The 20,369-nt window shown below is 45.5% G+C and overlaps 8 protein-coding genes across 8 annotated transcripts; 3 read left to right on the top strand and 5 right to left on the bottom strand.

The window, feature by feature from the left end:
* Nucleotides 1-65: 65 nt before the first annotated feature.
* F5Y00DRAFT_225375 (Flavocytochrome c) lies at nucleotides 66-2,619 on the top strand. The gene is made up of 3 exons (XM_048006157.1): nucleotides 66-291; nucleotides 344-394; nucleotides 444-2,619. The coding sequence occupies exon 3, from the start codon at nucleotides 706-708 to the stop codon at nucleotides 2,368-2,370; it is 1,665 nt and encodes a 554-aa protein (XP_047869010.1). The 5' UTR covers nucleotides 66-291; nucleotides 344-394; nucleotides 444-705; the 3' UTR covers nucleotides 2,371-2,619.
* Nucleotides 2,620-3,500: 881 nt separating this feature from the next.
* On the top strand, nucleotides 3,501-4,428 carry F5Y00DRAFT_225373 (uncharacterized protein). The gene has a single exon (XM_048006156.1). The coding sequence runs from the start codon at nucleotides 3,627-3,629 to the stop codon at nucleotides 4,176-4,178; it is 552 nt and encodes a 183-aa protein (XP_047869009.1). The 5' UTR covers nucleotides 3,501-3,626; the 3' UTR covers nucleotides 4,179-4,428.
* Nucleotides 4,429-5,267: 839 nt separating this feature from the next.
* F5Y00DRAFT_131660 (uncharacterized protein) lies at nucleotides 5,268-5,819 on the bottom strand. Its single transcript, XM_048004219.1, has one exon. It carries the CDS (start codon nucleotides 5,672-5,674, stop codon nucleotides 5,357-5,359), a length of 318 nt encoding a protein of 105 aa, XP_047869008.1. The 5' UTR covers nucleotides 5,675-5,819; the 3' UTR covers nucleotides 5,268-5,356.
* Nucleotides 5,820-8,104: 2,285 nt separating this feature from the next.
* Nucleotides 8,105-9,470, top strand: F5Y00DRAFT_131616 (uncharacterized protein). Its single transcript, XM_048004218.1, has 2 exons — nucleotides 8,105-8,493; nucleotides 8,583-9,470. The coding sequence occupies exons 1-2, from the start codon at nucleotides 8,325-8,327 to the stop codon at nucleotides 9,200-9,202; spliced, it is 789 nt and encodes a 262-aa protein (XP_047869007.1). The 5' UTR covers nucleotides 8,105-8,324; the 3' UTR covers nucleotides 9,203-9,470.
* Nucleotides 9,471-10,414: 944 nt separating this feature from the next.
* Nucleotides 10,415-11,950, bottom strand: F5Y00DRAFT_257730 (mitogen-activated protein kinase mkc1; the record flags this gene model as incomplete). The annotated part of the gene is made up of 5 exons (XM_048010600.1): nucleotides 10,415-11,043; nucleotides 11,095-11,409; nucleotides 11,466-11,532; nucleotides 11,624-11,756; nucleotides 11,838-11,950. 5 exons carry the CDS (start codon nucleotides 11,948-11,950, stop codon nucleotides 10,415-10,417), a joined length of 1,257 nt encoding a protein of 418 aa, XP_047869006.1.
* A 1,027-nt stretch (nucleotides 11,951-12,977) lies between these two features.
* F5Y00DRAFT_225365 (protein-tyrosine phosphatase) lies at nucleotides 12,978-14,215 on the bottom strand. Its single transcript, XM_048006155.1, has 3 exons — nucleotides 13,982-14,215; nucleotides 13,816-13,907; nucleotides 12,978-13,735 (listed from the first exon to the last, which is right to left on the bottom strand). Exons 1-3 carry the CDS (start codon nucleotides 14,145-14,147, stop codon nucleotides 13,451-13,453), a joined length of 543 nt encoding a protein of 180 aa, XP_047869005.1. The 5' UTR covers nucleotides 14,148-14,215; the 3' UTR covers nucleotides 12,978-13,450.
* Nucleotides 14,216-14,555: 340 nt separating this feature from the next.
* On the bottom strand, nucleotides 14,556-15,832 carry F5Y00DRAFT_257728 (Lactonase, 7-bladed beta-propeller-domain-containing protein; the record flags this gene model as incomplete). The annotated part of the gene is made up of 3 exons (XM_048010599.1): nucleotides 14,556-15,327; nucleotides 15,392-15,564; nucleotides 15,641-15,832. The coding sequence occupies 3 exons, from the start codon at nucleotides 15,830-15,832 to the stop codon at nucleotides 14,556-14,558; spliced, it is 1,137 nt and encodes a 378-aa protein (XP_047869004.1).
* Nucleotides 15,833-16,502: 670 nt separating this feature from the next.
* Nucleotides 16,503-17,245, bottom strand: F5Y00DRAFT_257727 (uncharacterized protein; the record flags this gene model as incomplete). The annotated part of the gene is made up of 2 exons (XM_048010598.1): nucleotides 16,503-16,922; nucleotides 16,982-17,245. 2 exons carry the CDS (start codon nucleotides 17,243-17,245, stop codon nucleotides 16,503-16,505), a joined length of 684 nt encoding a protein of 227 aa, XP_047869003.1.
* Nucleotides 17,246-20,369: the final 3,124 nt, after the last annotated feature.

Below are 20,369 nucleotides of genomic sequence, written 5' to 3'. Positions count from 1 at the left end.
CAAAGTGTTTTCGTTCGTCATCGTCATTTGCAAATAGGAAGTTTCTTGGATAAAATCTTGCCAGAGCCTTTTTAACTGTGATATAGATGTATTTAACATATAGGCACCTATATATTTTCAACACCGCGACAGACTATATATACTTGGAGAACGTGGCGCAAGAAGTTAAATAGCCACTTTAAAACTGATGGTCTATCTTTCTTTCTTAACAGCATCATCTTGCTCGTCTCGTCTGATCTGACCAAGGCGGTATTACTCACAGCGAAGTTCAGACTTGGAATATATCACGAGGTGGGAAGGTACCTATGTAATTGGTGTATTCATTATGGCTGACGTGGCTAAGGCTGTGGCTTTATAAGGGCATTTACATAAGCCAGTCCGAAAATATAACCAGGTAAGCCCTGTAAGCCTATATACCTGACCTAACTTTAACTTGTACATAGCAGGTCAAGTCTATACGGTTATTTGATCTGACTTAACTTATCGACCTCGCTAACATGGGCAGCCGGAAACTAACGACGGACAAGATGTGGCGCTCCTTTCCCATCCCACACATCGTACGATAAGTTATCATCAGCCATCATACGATGATGTCAGTCGTCTGTGCCAGTTCTAACTTGATAGTCCTAACCTACTCGAATACCTAATGCAATAAAAATGGCCCATCAATCAATGGTCTACTCCTAAAGTTAATTTCATCTGAACATGCCCATACGAGTAAGACGAAGCGGCTGTTGTATACTGTTTATCTATTTCCTCATAGGCTTTCTCTCCGCCATCTTATGCATGGTCTTCTTTCGATCTAATCCCGGCCTTGTTTTAAACAGACTATCTAACTCCTTATTCGCGACGATGCCGGCCACGGCAGGGAGGCCCGTGATCGTCGTTGGCTCTGGCCTTGCGGGGCTGTCCGCTGCTCATGAAGCGCTTCGGGCGGGTGCCACTGTCCGCTTGCTTGACCGCGCACCTAAGCCGGGCGGGAATAGTATCAAGGCCTCATCAGGTATCAACGGCGCAGGTACAAGGTTCCAGCGAAACCTGAATATTCTCAAAGACGACAGTTTCTACGCAGATACAGTGCGTTCTGCTGGGAGCCGGTTTGCCGAGAACAACCCTCCGGGCATAGATCGTAAAGCTTTAGTCGAGATACTAACTGGGCAGTCCGAGAATGCAGTGAACTGGCTTGCGGACGAATTGAAGGTCGATTTGAGTGTCGTGGCGCAGCTTGGGGGCCACTCAGTCCCGAGAACTCACCGTGGTGGCGGAGAACTGCCCCCGGGTGCAGCCATCGTTTCCGCGCTGTTAAATAAAATGAAGGCCAACCCCGACTTCACATTAGAGAACTCCGCAGAAGTGGACGAATTTCTCACTGAAGATAGTGGCGCCGTTAAGGGAGTGAGCTATCATACGTCCGACGGCCAGACACACAAGCTTGAAGGCCCAGTTGTCTTCGCAGTGGGCGGATTTGCCGGTGATGCACACGGCCTGTTAGCCAAATATCGTCCCGACCTAGCGGGCATGCCGTCCACAAACGAGGAACGGCCCGCCTCGCATAGTTTGCTCTCCGCAATCGGAGCCGCACTTGTGGACATGGACAGCGTACAGATTCACCCAACAGGCTTCGTTCCCCCAAAGGGCGGCAGCATTTCGTACAGTGTGGTCCCCGTTAAGAATGATGATCCTTCTCACGAGCCCTCGGACCCTAAACCTACTGGCACATCACAACTATTCCTAGCCGCCGAAGCTCTTCGAGGCGAAGGCGGTATTCTACTCTCTAGTTATGGAGAACGATTCGTTAACGAGCTCGATACCCGTGACGCCGTTAGCAGTGCAATCATGGCTCTTCCGCAATCAACGGACAAGTCAATGAGACGCTGGGACGTAATTCTTCTTCTAGATCCAGGGGCATGCGAGGCTGTAGCATCACACATTAAGTTTTACCTGTGGAAGGGCCTGGTACGGAAAATCAAAGTCAAAGACCTCGCTCCGGAGATCATCACGTCGATAGACAAGTACGCAACCATGGTCTCAAAACATGAAGAGGATCCATTTGGGAGGAAGTCCTTTGGACATTGGAAATTGCCCCCTGGTGAAGCTAATCGCGAGGAAGAGGTATGCGTCGGGATGGTGACGCCTGTGGTTCACTTCACGATGGGTGGAGTAGCATTCGATACGAAAGCCAGAGTTCTCCGGTTGGCAGACGAAGGCAAGCCAAAACCAATACCGGGGATCTGGGCCGCGGGCGAGATTACTGGGGGCATACACGGAGCTAATAGGCTTGGTGGCTCATCACTGCTCGAGTGTGCCGTATTTGGCAGGATTGCAGGAACTGAAGCTGCGCGGAGTTTAAAAAATCAATTTTCTTTATAACGAATCACGAAATCAAAGAAAACTACCTCTAGTTACCCCTCTTAAGTTTTTAAGATGGTAAAGCAAGTTGGAGCAATATTTGGTGTACCCTCTCAGCCAAATAAGGCTCTAGTCTTTGATGAGGATTTAGGTAATTCAAGTTTATAGTTACTTACCTAGGTAGATAGGTACCTAAGGCAGATCACTTCCGTACAATTGCGTGAACGCCGCTTAAAGGTTGCAAATAATATTTCTCTACGTTGCCAAAATTGAATCCTTCCTGGTCTGTGCCGGACAACTAACAATTAAAAGTTGCTAACTAGTTAAAATATAACTACATCTAGTGACTTTAGGTTTTTTCGTCCTACCACGCTTAGAGAAATTCGGAGACTATATTCTCAGGCCGTAGTTACAGATGGAAATATTATAGGGAAAAGGTGAGTCTACAGACAATCCCAAAGTGACCCTGGTCCTACAGCCCAAACGCTAACTTAATATAGTAAGATACGGGCCACAACTAATTGATTAGATTTTATTGGTCAACATTTTGGAGTCCCACATTGAACTAATCTCGCGATTCAATTCAACTCATTCAATTGTCAAAATAGAATAAATTTATCAACGAAATAGTCACGAAACAGGGGGTAATTAACAAGGCGCCCGCTATTGCATGTGTACAGGTATAACTATGTGTGGTGCGAAGTGCGAATAGCTTTATGTATATAGTTGTAGCTATCTATCTAATCTCCTATCTAATCAGCACGTGGCCTGGCTTGTGTAATCTATTATACTTAGAATATTATTTTTAAAAAAATAAAAAATTAAAAAATTAATTAATTAAAAATCGATTAATAATCGATCCCGAATTGATTAGTAATCAATTAAAAATCAATTAAGAATTAATTATTTTATTTTATTTTTAAAGTTGAGCCCAAAGGGCGCTAGAGCGAATCCGGACAGTAGGCTTTACCACCTTGGGTTAGCGTTTGGGCTGTAGGACCGGGGGCACTTTGGGATTGTCAGACTACTCGGAAAAGGTATGGTCCGATTTTTTATTCTAAATAAGAGTGTTTGCTGTTGGCCCGGTAACCGATCAATGCTATTGGCCCTTGTTAATTGGTTGGAGATAACTGTATTTCCGTTTGAAACTGGTTGGATGTCAAACAACAACCTACCAGCTATTTTTATTCGATAGTAACTTATGTCCACTTAACTACGCCATATTAAACCCCTCTTTCCTCTTTCCACATCTAGGAATACCAGAAAAGTCCAGATCAATGTCTTCCGCGCACTCCGATCTTTGCTCTGCTCCCGAATCTGAATACTGTCAATCAACGCTAGATATTGGCATGGCAACACCAACACATACAATGTCGAGTACCGATCGAGTAGAGCATTCCTGCTCATGTCTAATACATAAGATAGAGACAAAAGATACACCACCATTCCCTGACCAGACATTCGCCATCCGGGAGCGAAATACTGGCCGATACATTACTCTCATCGAAGGAAAACTTCGCGTGCGAGAGAATGTTGGCGACCAGGGTGGATGGCACTGGATATGCGTCGAATCCCAAGGCTGGCTGGGATTCCGGAGCCCGGTGTCTGGGACATATTTGGGACACGATGGAAATGAAAGTATTTGGGCGGAATACAAGCATCACGACGGACAAGAGTTCTTCTGTGCTAGAAAGCACCCTCAGGGCGGTTACGTATTACTCACGAGCCATGAGGATGTGCTCCGGAAGATCACCGTGAGCAATGATTTTAAGCTAATCGAGACTACCGGGGATGGTACGTTATGGGACTTCGTGAAAGTCTCGGCTTAGATAAGTCATGGAACCAAACCCTGGCTGAATATGGGTTATGGTTATACCGTTCGTTTGGTTTTTAAATCAACGGCGGTCCGGGTTGAGGTCTCCTCGCTAAAAAATGAGACTCGGTCATATACATGCGTATGCTAGGGAGCATCACCTATTAGCTTGAAACTTCTAGGAAACTATCGTTAGATGCCTTTGTGCCTAGTTAGGTATATTCCGGCTTATGCCCCTTAAAATATAATGACTGTATCTTTGTTTATATAATAGTTTTTGGAATTCTTGAGAGGTAGGTATCCATCAAAGAAGTTATGCGGTATCATGGTTTATTGCTCTTCATTATATGAACATTAAAGATATATACGCTGATGCCTAGGTAATTACCGGCTGTCCAGTCAACTCATAGAGCGTAGGTGATTTGTTAGGCGAAGGCTATCTTCTTGCAGTATCGATAGAGGGTTCATAACGTGTAGGCTATCATTTAGGGGACCTGGACGGTCATTGGGCTTAAGAGTTAGGTTTTACGGTCAAAGCCTCAAGACTTGTTGTCTACCAACGAAATGCTTCTGCCAAAATACTGTAATGATTGATCCTCCAATGTCAGTTAACCAAACATGGGAATGTACCGAAGTGAGAAGTCACATGGACTTGCGTAGGTAAGAGTATCAATCTATTGACATCGATTATTAAGTGGTGCTCGTAGGATATTAATCTACATACCTACCTACCTAGGCAACACATCTGTGGTCGCTCGGACTATTGATACCTGCATCCGAATGTTAACTGAACCATCGAAAGGGGAATGTGGTTCCCAACGGGGGAAAAAATGCTAAGAGCAAACGCAGACGTCAGATTGTTGGTGTTTAGCTGCATTAACCCCATATCATGTGCATCTGACAACGAAACTCAACATCAGAACTCAAACCTACGGCGTGGAAGATGGTGTTTTGGGCTAGAGGTAAAACTATCTGACCAGTTCCGCTTAAGCGGCCGATTAAGCGACCTTTCTGCATCACCGAGGCGGTGACAATCGCGGTTGGGCTATCTCAAGCCTATAGATGCTCTGGCACAGTTGCGTATGGAACTGGGAGGTCTCGGGTACGGCGGACTAATGGTCGCATATCAAGCGCGGCCAACTCGCGTATCCGCAGCAAACGATTGTCCATACATACTCGTACCACCGTTACGAATTAATATGTGCCTCTCCGCATAAGGCAAAAACATACCCGATAGCCCTTCAAATACACTAGCAAGATGAGTAACACCATATGCATAATATCGATGTGCGTTCCGTAGTTGAATGGATGCGAAGTCCGCCGGACTAAGCTTGCAAAAGTTGCCGCGCTTCTGCTTGCCGATTTTGTCTCATAAGTGAAAGAGGGCAGTTCGAGATTTATTTGAAGTGTGATACTATGTATTACGAGAAGATGGGATCTAATAAATGATAAAGGCAGATGGGATAGGTAAATTAGGTATAGGTACCGCAGTGAATCATCGGCGCAGCCCATTCTAAAGAGAGTAGGGCTATAGGATTACAAATCTAAAAGTATTGAAAACTATGCGAAACGTAATCAAACAGAATGTGGGCGCTAGTTAAAGGGGGATCGTGATGCTCGTCGGTCTTCCGAACGCTAAGTAGGTACGTAATATGTAGTATATAGTAGATAAGATGTAATTATATAAGATGCAATAGAGTAAGGCTCGAGGCTGAAATTAGCCTATGCCTCGCTCGTTATTTAATCGTACAATACTTCGTACACCCTGTCAATATTAACGGGCATTAACTACTGTCTGAATTGTTGGATCCGAAGCGTCGGTAACTTCACTCCGTAAGTTCCTTACTACCCAGTAATGAGGGGAGATTGGATTAATCGATAGCGCTTGATAGCACTGGGTTTACTTAGAGTTGGTATAGAAAAGAGGCAGTGTATGAGGAATCTATCCCATGTTACGCTAGAACAAAAGGTCAAACGTAGCGAACGGGCTTGAAACGAAACATCCCTTCGAACGCATGCAGAACTAAGTTGGTTCAACTAACTTAGCTTCGTTTTTAAGTCCAGTGCATAAGACGAAGCAAATATGTACTAGGTATCCCATCTCTAATAAGGGATTGGGGATTGAACTGAATAAAACTATGGTTCTTTATGAGTAAGGCTTAGGTATACAGCATGGACTTTCACGGATCCATACTATCAGATCTGGTAATAGTGAGGAATCTTTTAAACTTGTTCGAAAATCCTGGTCGAATAACTCGTTAACACCCTTCCTTATTTCCCGGTCAATTCTGTCGAGAATTTCTTTACAATCAACTTCACTCCCGGTTCGACTGTTCGATTGTTCGATTGACTGGGGTTGGGTTAAAGGTGGGTAGGAGAGGAGCGTGAGGTCGCCTATTCAACCAGTCAGAGGTTATATCGAAATGAAATCCCAATCACCCCCCTGCGGCTCGTTACTCTAAATTCAATATTTGTAAATCACAGCAGCAGTAACTAAAAGAAGATGCCATTACCAGGTACCTGATAGCCGCGCCCCCGGTCGGAAACGCGCTGGTGCTCAATTAATTTGACGGCAGCCGACATAACCTCGACATGCCTCCCCTCCAATGACTCTGTGGCTTTAATCTTCCTTTTTCTGGCTGTTCGCCTGTGCTGTCCCTGTATCATTTCGTGAGCAGCAGCCTTTTGTACCTGAGAAAAAGCAGGAGGATTCAAGCTAGTTCGTCATATCTCCCAAGGTCCAAGGATTATCTGGACGCATTCATCGTCGACCCCTCCAGCCCCTCCTTTATTGTCATCGGGTGTGAACCCTCTGTGCTGCCATTGCGTCTTCGCGGAGAACTCGACACTGCCATCTTGACTGACCAGTGTACATACGACTGTACAAGTCGTAAGGGCCTCCAATGAAGCAGAGTATTGCAGCCTGCCTACATAAATATATGCAATGATCTGTACCACCTTACGAAAGCGGATGGCTGACCGGAACAAGACCGATAGCTAGTACTTCTCTGCTTCCACTGGCAGGCATCCGACAGCCCGAATATGCAAGGCGTGAGGCCCCAGCTTTTTGGGAAGATCCTCGACCCCTCGACCGACGGGACCAGTCTCCATATAATAGACGTAATAAGTTAGACCCTGGACAATCCTTAAAGGTCTAGACAACCAGACCAAAGAGCTCGTTTCCAAGGATGGATGGGTAACATTTTTGCATTCTGCACAGAAAGCCACCTGCTTTCCGTCCAGCCCGCCAGCCTACTCCCGCTGTGTGGGAATATCACTTTCCCGTCAGCCGCCACGCCGTTTCTAGCGTGGATGGACACTGCGGACGCCATCCCGGTGTTTTTCTTCATCTCAAGCAAGGCCTGAAGTATTGTATTGTACCTACATTTCTCTTCAACCCTGGCTAGAGGCTCGAGTCCTGTTAAGCACTATTTACCCTTGACCATGGCGTCAACATACAATACAAATCTCATCCAGCTGGGATTTTTTTGCTGCACAACAGGAAAAGAGAAAGTACAATACATACTTCACCCTGCATCGTAACCTAGTAGGTAATATCTGCTAGCATGGAAAGAAAACCCATGGTCGATAGATATATGAGACAAGTTGTTGGATATAAACTCCAGGAGATTCCCTTGACAATAAGTTTACGATTATACTATCAAAATCACCACTCTCATCAGTTTCTTCCCTATCTTCTTCTTTTTTTCTTGTATTTTTAATGCAATACCTTTCTATGTAGTGTAGGTTCCTACGTCGGAACTACCTATTTCTTCTCTCTCTCGTATTTCCACCTTCAATTTCGTCAACCGACCACGTCAAATCTCGGCTCGGGAAGCCATTTCTCTCGCATCTTGCATTGCATACCCTTGGAAATACCACCGTACGCGCATCCAACTCGCATACTGCTATTTTCTATTCCCTAAGCGCTGGCCGGCTATTCGCCCGCCACCCACACGACACACGGCCGCGGCCACGGCCCAGCCAAGAAACATTACACCGTCCTCAGCTGCCGCTTGCACTACCCTGTTGACTGTTAAAAAGTACTTGTGTACTGTCGTTCTTGTTCTGTCTTGCCCAGTCATCTTATAATACTCTCTTTAAGGCCTTTTTCTTTCTCGATCGTCCATACATCTTTCTGCTCAAATTTAGAACTGTCAAAATGCATCCCAAAAGCTTGTTAGTCATATTATCAGCCTTGGGTCTTACCTCCGCCTCCCCTTTACGACGTAGATGCGGTAGTAGTGTTAGCAACAGCACTGTGCCGACCCCTACTAACCCTGCTCCTGCACCTCCGGTGGCAGCTGTCCCTACTTTGCCCACCACCGGTTGTAAGTAGATCAACTCGACTCCTTTCCTATTTATATAGTTACATCATATAATTCATACAAAAGGGACGACACAACTAACATCCCCGTAGCTGGTACCCAACTCGCCGGTCCCGACGCCGCTACACTAAAGCACATCCTCGTTGGCCACGGGATTCAAAACTACACATGTAGCGCAGAAGGGGCCACAGCCGCATCCATTGGTGCTCTAGCAGTAGTATGGGAGATCACAGACCTGTACCCTGGAGCCTCCCCGTCTTCCCTCTCCGCAGATGATTTCGATGCCTTCGCCTCCACGGTACTACGCAAGACAGATATGCCAATTAACCTGGCCGCAGCAGAAGATGGTTCTCCATTTCCGGCACCTGTAGACCTCACAGTAGAGGGTATACCCAACCCTCTAAAGTTCCTAGGGCATCACTTCTTCGACGCAGCGAACACCCCCACGTTTGACCTGTCGGGTGCAGACGACGGCGAACTATTCAAGGGGAAGAAGGACGCGGCTGTACCGGCACCAAGCGACGCTGATAAGGGCGCCGACCCGGCCACCGGCGCCGTGGACTGGCTACGTCTAAGCGACAAGGGCACGAGCACCGGCGTAAGCCTCGTGTATCGCGTACTCACTGCCGGCGGAAACCCCGAGGCATGTGGCGGTGCCGGTCAGACTCAGAGCGTACCGTACGCTGCACAGTACTGGATCTACGAAAATTAGACGCACCTGACAGGTTTTCAGAGAAAAGAAAAATAAGAAATAGGAAGCAACAAACAATAGGAAAATGCCTGGGCGGTGAATCTGATTTGTTATTGGGCTGGACTCGGGATTCCTGGTGGGCCGGGGCTACCTAGATCACGGCGTTATGGTTTGGTTTGCGAGGACGCGAGGACGAGGCGATAAGAGTCGGGTAGGCGATGATACATTCTTAAGCTGGACTACCTAGTACCTACCTATATTTAGGTACCGTTGTATTTACTTTTCATCGGGAATTTCTGTGGCTTCGATGTCTGGCCTGTCCTTACATCGTAATACTCTCAAAAAGCAAGGCAGGATATACCCCCCCTTTTGGTTTTCCGTATCTTATTCCCCGGTACGAGAGCTATTGCATATAGGGATATAATATTGGCAAAATTTTTTTTTGGATAATGCTTGTCCTTAAGAATTGTTCACATCTTGACAGGGGCTTTATTAAGCTCGGAGTTAACACCATGCCTTAAGCTCCAAGGTATTCGAGGATAGCGAATAATGCTTTATCACGGAAATCTTTGATGTCCTCGAGTATTACGGTGGCTGGAGATGAATATGGATAATGCTAGCATCAAGCGTATGTGTAATAGTTCACCAGCCATGAGTAACGCTGATGCACGAGACACGTTGGCTAACGATGGCCAGAAGTCCCCTAGGTAGCTCATAATCCATATAGAATCTTAGCTGATATTAGCAAACTACAAGGCATAGCACGTATCTCAAAGGGGGCCTAGTTTCTTCTAGGGGAACTACAAGTGCTCAGTCAACCCATTCCTAGACATAGTATCAAGGCATGTTGGTATAATTAAACGTAGTGAAGAGCTTGATCTTTTAATAATTCATCGTAACCCATGACCGGAAAAATTACTAATTTAAAGCTCTTTCTTGGCTGGCAAGAAAAAGTGAAACCCCGTTTTCTTTCATCGTGCAATTCTCATTTGCTGAGGGGGTGCTGGGCGTGTCGCCCAATTTACCTTATCCATTCCAAAAATAGACAATACCTGGGTAAACACGCACTCGGGCGCATTTCGAGGATCCCTCGCCATATTACCACTGTAGATATTCTTTACTTCTAATTTTTTTGTTGTAGCGGCTAAATCGTCTTGGGGAACTCTGGCATCTCTCCTTCATTCTAGAGGCATTGGTGGGCCCCTCCGCCCAAGGGCGCTGGGAGAAGAGATTCTATCTTCTAACGCCAGCGTCGAGACCACCCTGCAGTTCCCCTTCTAACCCCATCTGGTTTGTGTATTCTTGGGGTCGAGGGTCTTCAGCGCTCCATTGCGAATTTCCACCGCTGGGTATCGGCACTTGACTAGCCGCCACCTGCGGTCCACCGGTCTGCCCGACACTTCCTGGTGCGGTGCGCACTAGTTGTCGGAATCGGAACACCTCATCCTTAATCATTTCGCGCATGTGACCTACGTCGTCAATAACCTCGAAGTCGAAGTTGAAGGTGGTGGGACAGTCGGGCTCATCAGAGGCGTCATGCCAGATGTGGAGATAGGGATGCTCCAAAGCCTGCTCGACGCTAATACGCGAAGATGGGTCAAACGCTAGCATGCGATCAAGGAGGTCCAGCGCATCGGGATTAGCATTGGGAAATAGGCTCGGGAAAGGCTTCTTAGCCATGTACGGCAAGTTTCGGACATATTCCTGAGCGCGAGAGGAACCAATGCGTAGTAGGGTCTCTTCGTTAGGTGTTCCAAGGATGTGGAGGATCTGGTTGAGTTGATCGACGTAGTCTCGTCCCTTAAAAAAGGGTCGCCCACCAAGGAGTTCAGCGAGAATACATCCCACAGACCAGACGTCAACTAAAAGAGGTTAATAACTGGTACTATAATCAAGGCGAGGTGTCTACACACTAGCTTTGGTATAACTCTGGAAACTTAACATAATCTCGGGCGCACGGTACCATCGCGTAGCAACATATTCTGTCATATAACCGGCATTTTCCTCAGGGTCAACCGAGAAGCCACGAGCCAAACCAAAATCGCAAATCTTCAGTTCGCAATCAGCATTGACAAGCAGGTTTCCCGGCTTGAGGTCGCGGTGGAGGACGTTTGCCGAGTGAATGTATTTCAAGCCGCAAAGGATCTGGTAGATGAACGATTGGAAGTGGGCGTCCGTAAGGGGCTGTCCGGAACGAATGATAGCAGCCAAGTCGCATTCCATCAGTTCTGCACAACGAGCCAGTAAGCAGGAGGACTTTTAATAGTGTAGGCTAGCTCCATACCTTCGTATAGATATGTCTCGTTAAAGTTCTCCGGTCGAGGAATGTCCATATCGTAAAGACATGTAATCTGAGTATCCAGATAAAATCAGCAATCCCATTCTGTAATATCAATAGCTGCTGGATCCAGCATCACGCGACAAAGCACGGCGGCGTCTTACGTTTCGATGACCTCGGAAGTGTTGTAGGAGCTTGATCTCGCGCAGGGCGCGCTTAGCTAGGATCTTTTTGCTGAAGACATTGGTGACCTTCTTGATGGCCACACCTTCGTTTGTCTGGTTGTTTACTGCAGCGCTATTTATCGTGAACAAGATATTAGCTACTCTACGCCGAATTTATGGCAAGGGAGGATCTAAATTAAAACCGCGCACGCACCAAACAATACCGTAAGCTCCTTGTCCTAATTCCTTGGTGACGGTATACCGTTCATCGACGATAAAGTCTTGGTTGAAAACCTTGAAGACTTTACGTCCTTGTAGGTCGGACATGATGAAAGTCTACCTTCGGGGTCGGTCTTATGCTAGGAAATTATCTGCGGGCTTGCACTTGAGCTGGGATTACTCTCGAATTGGATTGCGACAAGAATCGTTTCGACGTTGTGTCTACCTAGTTAAAGCAAAGGACGACAATAACCCAATCGAAAATGGATGGACCGCTTTAACAATGACAATGGAACTAGTATCCAAGTATCAAAGAAGACAGCCGACCGTTAATAGATATAGTGACGACAATAATAGTGACGACAAAGCTGACGGGAGACGACTGGGTGAAGGGATAGTAAGCGAAGCTTATGGACGATGCGATGGGATACTATTTAAAAAAGAAAAAGAACAATAAAAACCAAGGAAGACAACTTGCAAAACTACCGCGTCAAGGGGTAACATAAAAAAAGATCAAAATGACCCCCAAGGCAGAATAGCGACGGTGATATGTCACAGAAAGAAAATATGCGCTGTGTAACTCGAATGGGCAAGTCATCTTGAGGAGTCGAGGAGCCGAGGGGGAGGGGAAGTTGCTAGACCCAAAGGCTTCAGGGGATAGGGCAGATTGGTGGGGCGCGAGGGGCGCGAGGGGTCCGCCGCCTAACAAAGTACAAAACCTAGCGTACCTAGTACTAGGTACCTAACCTTAGGTACACCACCAATGAAGGTTAAAAGTACAGATGAGATGTTCCCCGCAAGACGACAGCGGTTAGTCGATACTAACTGTGGTTGGCCACTATTCGAGTTCTGCCCCGCTATGTATTTTTGGTTCCAATGAAAACAGCGCCAACGAGCCCCCCTGCTTGCCTTATACGTATGTAAGCGCCTGGCTACAGGCCAGTGATTATGTAGACTGCGTCACGAAAGACGTAATTTCACGAGTAATTTTCAACGTTCGGTATAAAGCATAGAGAAGGTAGTAAATAGATGTAGTAATCAGTCACAAAACTTTATATTAAATTTCATAGATCTATCTATCTAGGACTGAGATCATAAATTGGAATAAGTTGGTAGAAAACATGAGTAAGAGACGCAGAGCTTGTTCGATAAACATGTGGTCATCTTCCGTATTCTAGGGGGCTGAGCTGAGGCTGAGGGAAGATTCCATTTTAGCCCCCAAAAATCTCGCACCAATACGACCTAGATCCGCACTAGCGACATTTGTTCTAACGAGCATTAAACAACTTTATTTAGCTTGTTTCATAAATAGATCCAGTCTCAAGGTTGCAGCTTGTAAGACGACGGGCAGCAACTCTCTGTTTCTGTTGCCCTACCAGCTTAGGTACTCGGTAACCTGATCTATGTTCAGTGTTCACTCAGCTAATATTGACTGTAAGAAAACTACCTACGGAAGAGGACTACCAGACATGATCTATCTATCGTTACTCGTCTCTATAAATCCCGTCGTTGTCCTCAGACTCCGTCGTGTGCTCATAACGTCTATTAGCCCGTCTATGTATAATCTAACTAACTAGACAGGAAAACAAATCTTAGGTATTATTAGATTTATGTCGTCGTCGTCTTACTAGCATCGGGGAATGTTTGCTCTAGGAAGTTGATCGAGAATCTCTTGCACTGTTCATATGCTTTTTCAAAAGCGTCCCGACCGACGTAGTAAGGATCTTGCACTACTTCCTTGCGGCCCGTGCCGGAGAACTCGCCAAATAGCATGACCTGCGCCTTGGAGCTAGTTGAGTCTTTGCTTCTACTCCTCCATCGATTGAGGTCTTCTAGGTTCGCCTTGTCCATTGCAAATATATAGTCGAATTCTCGAAAGTCACTATCACGGAGCTGTATATCATTTATCAGATTAGCCTTATTGCCGTATCTTACCAGTGGGACTACGAAGTACGTCATAGATTTAGACTTACCTTACGCGCCGCGTGCGTGTAATTCGTAATGCCGTGGCTTTCAAGGGTCGACATCGTTCTAGAGTCGGGTTCGTCGCCAGTATGATATCCACCTATGATAAATATTAGCACAGGACCTCCTAAGTCACGAGGACTACGTATAAGACAAAGAGGTAGCTATCCGTACCTGTCCCGCAAGAATCCACTTTATCTACGAGATCGTAGTAGGGAGATGACTGATCCTTCACGATAGATCGAAAGACTCCCTCGGCCATGGTGGATCTACATATGTTGCCAAGGCAAACAAAAAGCACGGAAATCCCTTGCTTACCCATCGCGGCGGTAGAAGTCATAATCGCGTTCGATACAATATAATAAATTGAATGTAGGCGTAACAATGAAGCTGGTCTCAGGTCTAAAGCTTCGAGTTTAACGAGTCTTAAAATGAAATATTTAGTGAGATAAGACACTTAATTACGTAAGATCTCTCCCCACTTTGCATCAATAAATGCAATATATTTGTCTTGGCGTGAGGTAAGCACATTAAGATACCCGTAATATTGATACAGTGAGTATTTTATATTTTAGCCAAGACGTATAGAACAGAGGACATGTTCAGCATGTATACGAAGTTGTTTCCATGCTGTGACAAGTCAATTTGTATTGCTCAGATACATCTATCTACGAGATGTTGCATAGCTACCACACCTGCATCAATGAAAGTCAATCAACTGAAGTGACTGGTAGATATCGTAATAAAACTACGAGTACCAAACGGCGTTGGCACAGCATCCACCACCATCATCAATATCTAGATGAGCTACCACCTTCGCTCCAGACTTGTCATCATTCATCTTCCATATCTCAATAAAGCCCGTCGAGTTACCAGTTTTCGCAACAATTCTGTCGTCGAACGAGCTTGGGGCAATAGCATTGGAAGAACCACCACCAGAGGTAGTATGGGTAAGGAAGAGCTGGTCGCCGAGGAGGCCTTCGTCGTTGACATTGATAGCTGAAATATATCCCTTGTGGTTCGGATTGGATGCACTATTACTTGCCCAGAGGTACTTATTGTTGGCGGAAAGGGCAATGTCGTGAGCCCAGAAATCTGACAACTGGTCACCATCCTTGATAAGGGGGTAGGTTTGCTGTAGGAGATATAGTTTGCCGAGGTCGCTGGTCATGAGCTGGGCGACTTGGCTAGTTCCCTCCCAGACGGTGTAGACGTATTGCCCTTCCGGGTGGGCGAAAACATGACGAGGGTCTGCACCTTTCACAGGCATGTCAACTCGCGACAGGAAGTCAAGGCTGCCGTCCTTTTCGGTGACATTATGGACCCAGATGGAGTTGCCAACCTTATCGGCCGAGTAGAGGTATTGCGAATCAGCGCTGAATGAAGTTCCAGTTACGGCGGAATCGTCCGCGTACATGTACTGTTGTAGTGCGGCGTGAAGAGTTCCATTGTCGTGTACCGACATGACCATACCGCACTTGGCATCATGGACATCACCGTAGAAATAATTACCATATACACTGTGGGGATAGGGGTTAGCAATTCAACAAGGCATCCGAGGGCATGGGGCAATATATTACATACCTGTAGGGTGCTTTGGGATAAGCAGCGACGAAGTTGCTTTTCTTGCCTCGGCATTCGGGGTCTCCAAACACTCTAGTCTCATACTTGATAGACTTGGCATCTTTCAAGCTGTAACTAACGAAAGAAGCTTCATCTGCGTTCCAGTCGGTGCCGTACAAGTTCTTCTTGTCATGCTATGATTATTGCAAGTTAGTCGAGGAACACGCAACTATCACTATTTAGTTAAATATTTATAGGTTATAGACGTACGCTTAGAGTGATCCAGGCGCTACCGGCGTTGGCAGTGGTATTCTTGACAAGCTTTAGGGTTTCGGCCGCGTCGTCATACTCGACAGTGTAGAGGAAGTTGGTGCTGAAGGTTCCGACGATGAGGTAATGTTTCGCAGCTTCAGCCAAGGCTATGAGGCCGATCGTAGTGAAGAGTGCCTGTACAAAACGCATCTTGATACGTCTTGGTTGCGATTATAGATGTTGTGTTTATTGTTACTGCCTAGGTAGGTATCTATTCAGTTTAGTAAGTTGTGAGATGTAGGATGGAAGTTGATTAAGGTAGATACCAAACTTAATGGAAGTAAAGCCGTTCCCATATGCACTTGCCTTAGGTAGGTACTTAGCCTAGCGAGCTGGTGGTTGCCTAATACTGACAACTGTACTCTAAATAAGACGAAGGAAAGAAGGAAGGACTTTGCAATCTGTCGTAGCAACCTCTTTCTTAGGTACCTACCTACTTAAGGTACCCAAGGGAGTTGCTTCAGCCGCAAGTGCTTCGACTCACCAAGATGAAAAGTTTATGAGGTAGTACCAGATGGTTGAAGATCCCTATATCGCATATAGAATGGACAGCGTGAGCGGAGCCGCAACATGCCTGAGGATTTGCTGGTTTACTTCTTCGAAACTAATTCCGTATACCAGCATCTCGAATATATATTAACTACCTACCTACCAGGTAATTACCTAGGTAGGTACTAAAAGTAATATCCTCACATACTAATTCCCACATTAACTTTAGGTAATTGCTGCTCTTAGGAAGCTATTCGCGAATAGTCTGAATGATGTCTCAGTCAATCCCGAGTCCACTTCAAGTTTCTAGCTTCTAGAGATCTGCAAGTATTTATGCCGAGATCTTGACGAAAGCCGTGGTCTCATTTGCGTTCAAGGCCTCGCCGGTCACGGGGTCCGCACTGTTCGGACCCAAAATCCGTGCGTAATAGAAATCCTGACCGGAGGATCCCGAGGTTGCCGCGTTGTACTTGAGTCCCCACCTAGTGCTGGTATTGTAGGCACCGAGGAATACACCGTCCTGCTTCTCGCCGTCGATATAGTGCTCGAAGATCTGGGGTGCGGTACCGCCGGTGATTTTGTATAGCAAGGGAGCGTCATACGGCTCATCCGTGGGGAATGACAATTCCGACCATTGGGCATTTGTGGGGGCCCCTGCGGCCGTCAGATCGGTAGGTACCAAAGCTTTGAGGATACCCCCGTCGCACTTCAAGGCGGTCTTGGCGATTTGATTATTCGTTGGGAAGGTGATCTATGCCTCCAGATTAGAATCCTCGTGGATCAAGAGTTAGAAACAAGCTAGATACTCACGTAACCCCATCGCAGAGATGGCTTCGTATCAACACCGGGGGTGTAGGAGATGGAGTACGCAGATGTGTCACCGAATCCCTCGATAGCGGTATTGTCACTATCAACTAATTGAACGAGCCAGGGGCCGGCTGTGTTAGTTGCGGCATCATAACCCGGATAAGATGAGCAATCTTCAGTCAGTAGCGCCTTGACAGTTACGTTCTGGGCTGCCTGTGCCAATGGAGCGGCGGCGAGGAGAGAAGCGAGTGCGAGTTGGGCAAACATCTTGCGAAAGGCTATAAACTTATGGCGAACGACTGATTCTGTGGATGTATACGCGCTTAGAGAGCTGATGAGAACCTGACAACATGAAGGGCAACAGTAGATATTTATTCTCCATTGCCCCTGAAATCATGCCCTGTACGGTACATAGTAGGATGCGAGGCGATTCGCCTCACAAGTCTTTTCTATACGCGATGCGAGTCTAGACCATAGGAATAGCTCGGAATTGAAGGAAAGGCATAATGAAGTGGGACGACTCGGTGAAATTGAGATTAGCGTAAGCATGAAAGGATGGTAAACGAACCAGTTTAAATACACGCTGTCTAAGTCTGATTGGCTACCGCCATAGATGCCTGTTATGAAGTTCGACAGATTGGGAATGAGCTGACATTTCTGTAGGCAGTAACACGGGGAGCAATTGAGGCTCGGCCCGTGCTCCTAAAGTGTGTAGTATCGTCGTCAAATATGTATAGTATTGACGCCCTGCTAGTGAGAGACTTCTATAGAGGAACCATCGTCATTGTGACATGTCATTAGGCACCGCACCGGGGTTGAGAATTCCCATGGATAACTATACTACGTAACCACTGAGGTGAGATACACGCTACAAGGTGTAATGCCCAAGGCTAAACATCTGCCAGCGCATCGCGAAGTTGAAAAACTACGTTACATCCCACCTATGAGGCTTTATTGAATATCTAATACGGACATTCTGCAATGAATCAGGTCGAAAGCACATATTAGAGGGGAGTCTAAACCCCAGATCTTGAGCTACAAGGGTCAAGGCTTTTCGGTTCTTAAAAGCCGATACGTCAGTAGACGCGGCTTTTGAGCTGAGTGGGGGTTTTCATCTAAACCATAGTACTTGGAGCTTCCAAAATCCGAGCATATACATGTGTTTATCTATTAATTGATGTTAACAATATTATATGGAGTTGAAGCTATGGTTGTTGCCGCATGTTTTACAGTTTACGAAGCCTTTATCATAGAAATTATGAAAGGGGAATAGAGATCTGTATATTCCTATATATGTCATAGAAGAATATTAGTCGTAGGTACTGCTATGACAAGCTACTACGATATTAAGCCTTTCAGGAATAATCACCTAATCTCTTCCGCTTCTTTAGTTAGAGGGCGTATGAAATAATTCATCCTTACGTGGTAACATCGTACACGAAGCTGTTAATCTTCGATCTACCAAGTTGTTAGGATTTTATAATTCCTTACGGAACGACGACGCTGTTTCCATGCCTTCTTGCTCCACCTCATCATACACGTCCAGTATCGTCTTCACACCGCCCATAATGTAAATTTTCTCTCTAGGATTTTACACTACATATTATAAAGTAAGAGCAGGGGAAGAGATCTACGCGAGAGAGTATTGACCTAAAGGACCTAGTTACATTAATCAAAAACTCGCTTCAAGCATCCCAACTACCTAGGTATTCATGTTAATCATTACCATCTTTCGCTAGGATTCCAGGTTAGGCGTAGCATGGTCTGGATCTCGTGCAATGTTGGGCAGAATGTGTCTAAGGAACCTGAGTTAGCTATTTCTTGAAGCATAGCAGAAGAAATAGAGCTTGTGTCGGAAACCATCTGTTGCTGAAGCATGTCTCTTGACAAACGAGGGCTTAATGGGAGGAAGACCATGGTTGCAACCAGGAAGACGAAGATATAGGTACCTACCGCTTGATAAGTTATTACATGCATGTGAAGAAGTTTACCTAAGGTAACTTCCGTACCTTGTGTACCTGTTTGATATCCTATAAATAGTAAACAAGTGTCGGTACCTTGGCCTTATTAAAGTTTCGGTGGGTTAGGTGAGTCAGTCGGCAAGTCCCTGTACTATGGAGCATTCTATAGCTACATAGGTATTGTACATGTAGGAGAGCAAGACCCACTACAATTAGTACCTAACACTGCTTAACACATATTCTGGCTCGAAATTTTGAATCAATATGGCTGTAGTCTTAGGGGCAAGTTTAAAATGACCTTCTGGAACATCCTTCTTCAAGCAACCGATACCATCTTAAATTATTACAACGCTTAATGTTTCCTACTATCACCAGTATAGCAAATAATCCCAAGATAAACACAGTTATTATGACTGATCCAACTAGCAAAACCTACTAAGATAATGCATTTTTCAACCCTCTCATATACCATAGATTTTCCCCCCATATATTGTCTTCTTAATGTACCTAAGGTAGGTAGGCAGGCGCCTTTAGTTTAGGTATCAGAGTTACTCAAAGTATATCAAGCACTTATTATCAAAATATAGTAGCATTTTAAATTGTTGTCCTATAGCCTGAACGCTATAGTAAGGACATAGATACTAGATTATCACCGGTCAAGTAAGGTGCCGGTAAAATGTCAACCAGTGACAATTCTGTATCCAAGTACACCATCAGCTATTTCTAATCACTCGCTTATTAAACCCCCAAGAGTACCTAAGCTATTATGAAAAGGCTCAGTATCAAGAAGCAATACTAGTCAATGCAATTATTGAATATCTAGCCCCATACCATAACCTATGTCGTGTGACTGGCTGCAGAATGTGAATAAAATATGTCAACTGAGAATAGAACAAAGAATAGTGCCAAAATGTATTAGTGAATGTGATAAGATCTAGTGAATGATATAATTACCTAGTAGCCTAGGAAATTAATAGACTCCGGGTAACGCTCTAAAAATGGACCGGCCTGGTTACAGACCAGGTAGAAACGCGAGGGAGTCGTATATATTACGACCAACACCATCCTAAGTCACGGATTACCTATGGTTCACGAACAAATATTCGCGAAGGTTACACGCAGCTGCAGGATTACCATAGCCCCCAAACTGTCTTTAATAAATTCAATCTCTTCCCCTCCTTTGCACTACCTATCATCATCTTTGCTGCTGTGGTTTTTCAATATCGCTACCACAAGTCGACAATAACAAGGCTTCATCATGAAGCTATTATACTTATTGAGTTGTTTCAGCCTGATAGCTACAGGCTTTCGCGCTGCTCTTATAGTAAGAGGCTAAATAAATGAATACCATACCAAATCCAAAAAAAGAGATTCCTAATATTTTCTAGAGCGGAAGCCGGCGTTACGATACTTACCTACCTGGACCCGAA

Source organism: Daldinia vernicosa (assembly GCF_022497035.1).
Source record: "Daldinia vernicosa strain CBS 139.73 unplaced genomic scaffold F5Y00scaffold_4, whole genome shotgun sequence".
In the NCBI taxonomy this organism is placed as follows: domain Eukaryota; kingdom Fungi; phylum Ascomycota; class Sordariomycetes; order Xylariales; family Hypoxylaceae; genus Daldinia; species Daldinia vernicosa.
Note: the sequence above shows the minus strand (reverse complement) of the source record. Positions and strands in the feature narration are given on the sequence as shown.